Source organism: Manacus vitellinus, unplaced genomic scaffold (assembly GCF_001715985.3).
Source record: "Manacus vitellinus isolate BGI_N305 unplaced genomic scaffold, ASM171598v3 scaffold_592_pilon, whole genome shotgun sequence".
Classification (NCBI taxonomy): domain Eukaryota; kingdom Metazoa; phylum Chordata; class Aves; order Passeriformes; family Pipridae; genus Manacus; species Manacus vitellinus.
The window spans coordinates 3,824-5,275 of record NW_021940673.1 but is presented as its reverse complement, the minus strand read 5'-3'; the positions used below and the strand labels follow the sequence as shown (position 1 = coordinate 5,275).

At 63.1% G+C, this 1,452-nt stretch overlaps 1 protein-coding gene across 1 annotated transcript; it reads left to right on the top strand.

Annotated features, from left to right (window-relative positions):
- Positions 1-253: 253 nt before the first annotated feature.
- Positions 254-1,363, top strand: LOC108641307 (maestro heat-like repeat family member 5; the record flags this gene model as incomplete). The annotated part of the gene is made up of 4 exons (XM_029963324.1): positions 254-358; positions 469-615; positions 762-863; positions 1,261-1,363. Coding segments are annotated over exons 1-4 (457 nt in total), but the record flags the coding sequence as incomplete, so codon positions are not given.
- Between the last annotated feature and the right edge of the window lie 89 nt (positions 1,364-1,452).

The window sequence follows — 1,452 nt, the reverse complement described above, 5'->3', positions numbered from 1 at the left end:
GCAGGCACTTGGGCTTGGCTGGGCTTTGGGAGCTGTGGCTCCTGCTCCCAGCTCTCCTGCCTCCCTGTGCAGCTGACCAGGCCCTGTGGGACAGGCCTTTGGCCTCTGGGCCCTGTGAGGTTGCACCACCAGAGAGCTGTTGGTGGGGCAGCTTCACAGCACAGCACTGTGTTCCACACAGGCTGAAAGCATCTGCAGCCTGGCTGAAAGCCTCCTGGAGCTGCTGCATCATGAAGACGGAGAGCTGGTCGCAATGACCCTCTCTGTGTTCCTCAATGTGCTCCGGGACGAAGACCTTCAGGCATTCAGCTCCGCTGCCCCAAAGCTGGCTGAGGCACTGTGTCCACTCTTTGACAATGTAAGGCTTTGATACTGCCATGAAACCTTTTGCCCTGTGGATTTTCAGGCCTCTGCCTGGTGGGCCTGGAGCAGCCAATGCTGAGGTCTTTTTCTCTTCTTCTACACCAGGACAACAGCCACGTGCAGCTGCTCTCCATTCGCCTCTTCCGAGAAATGATGGAGTTTCTGGCAGAAGAGGGACAAAAGACACTTGTGCAGCAGAGCCTGGTGCCGCTGTTCTTCCACTGCCGTGACGAGAACCAGTGCGTGGCAGAGGTGAGCACTTGTGGGCTCTGCTGTCCCCGTGGCAGGGGCCTCGGCTGCCTCTTGTCCTGGTGCCTGGTGGGCTCTGGCCTCTTCCTGGCCTTGGCCTTGGGATGCAGGTGCTGTGGTGCCATGTCTTGGTCTCTGCTGCTCTGCAGGCCTCTCGGGAAACACTCCTTTGTGCTGCAAGTTTCCTCAAGAGAAGGGATCTTGAGCAGCTGCTGAGGAAACAGCAGCACTTTGAGTTCTGCGATTGCCTGGTAAGGACCACCCCAAAGGCCCAGCCCCAGGCTGGACAAGCCCACACCCCCCATGCCCAGTGTGTGGGGCTGGCCCTGTGCCCCTGCCCACTGCTGCACCCAGCTGTGGGACACCAGCCTGTGCCCCACACGCTGCTCCCTTCCCTCGGCCGTGTGGGCTCTTCTCCAGGCTCTGGTGCCCCTGAGCCAGGGGGCTGCTGGAGCCCCAGCCCAGCTGGGCTGTGGGGCAGGGTGGCCCCAAGGCTCCCCACGAGCAACTCTGCTCCCTCCAGAGCCCGGCACCACTGGGCCTCAGGGCTGTGCGGGCAGGGGAGGCCAGTGCTGGGAACAGGCAGCGCCCTGCCAAGGGGCAGAGCCTCAGCCAACCCTTCCCTCTGTGCCCTGCTGCTCTCTCCAGATGGACAAGGATGTCAACCTAAGGGACGAGCACCTGCGCCAGGCCCTGCCCTACCTGCAGAGCCCACAGCAGCCCCTGCGAGAGGCGGCCGTCAGGTTCATGGGTGAGCCACAAGCCCGCGGTCCCTCCCTCCCCACTGCAGCTCAGCCCCAGCCCCGGCTGCTCCGGGGGCAGCAGGATGGGCCCAGGGAT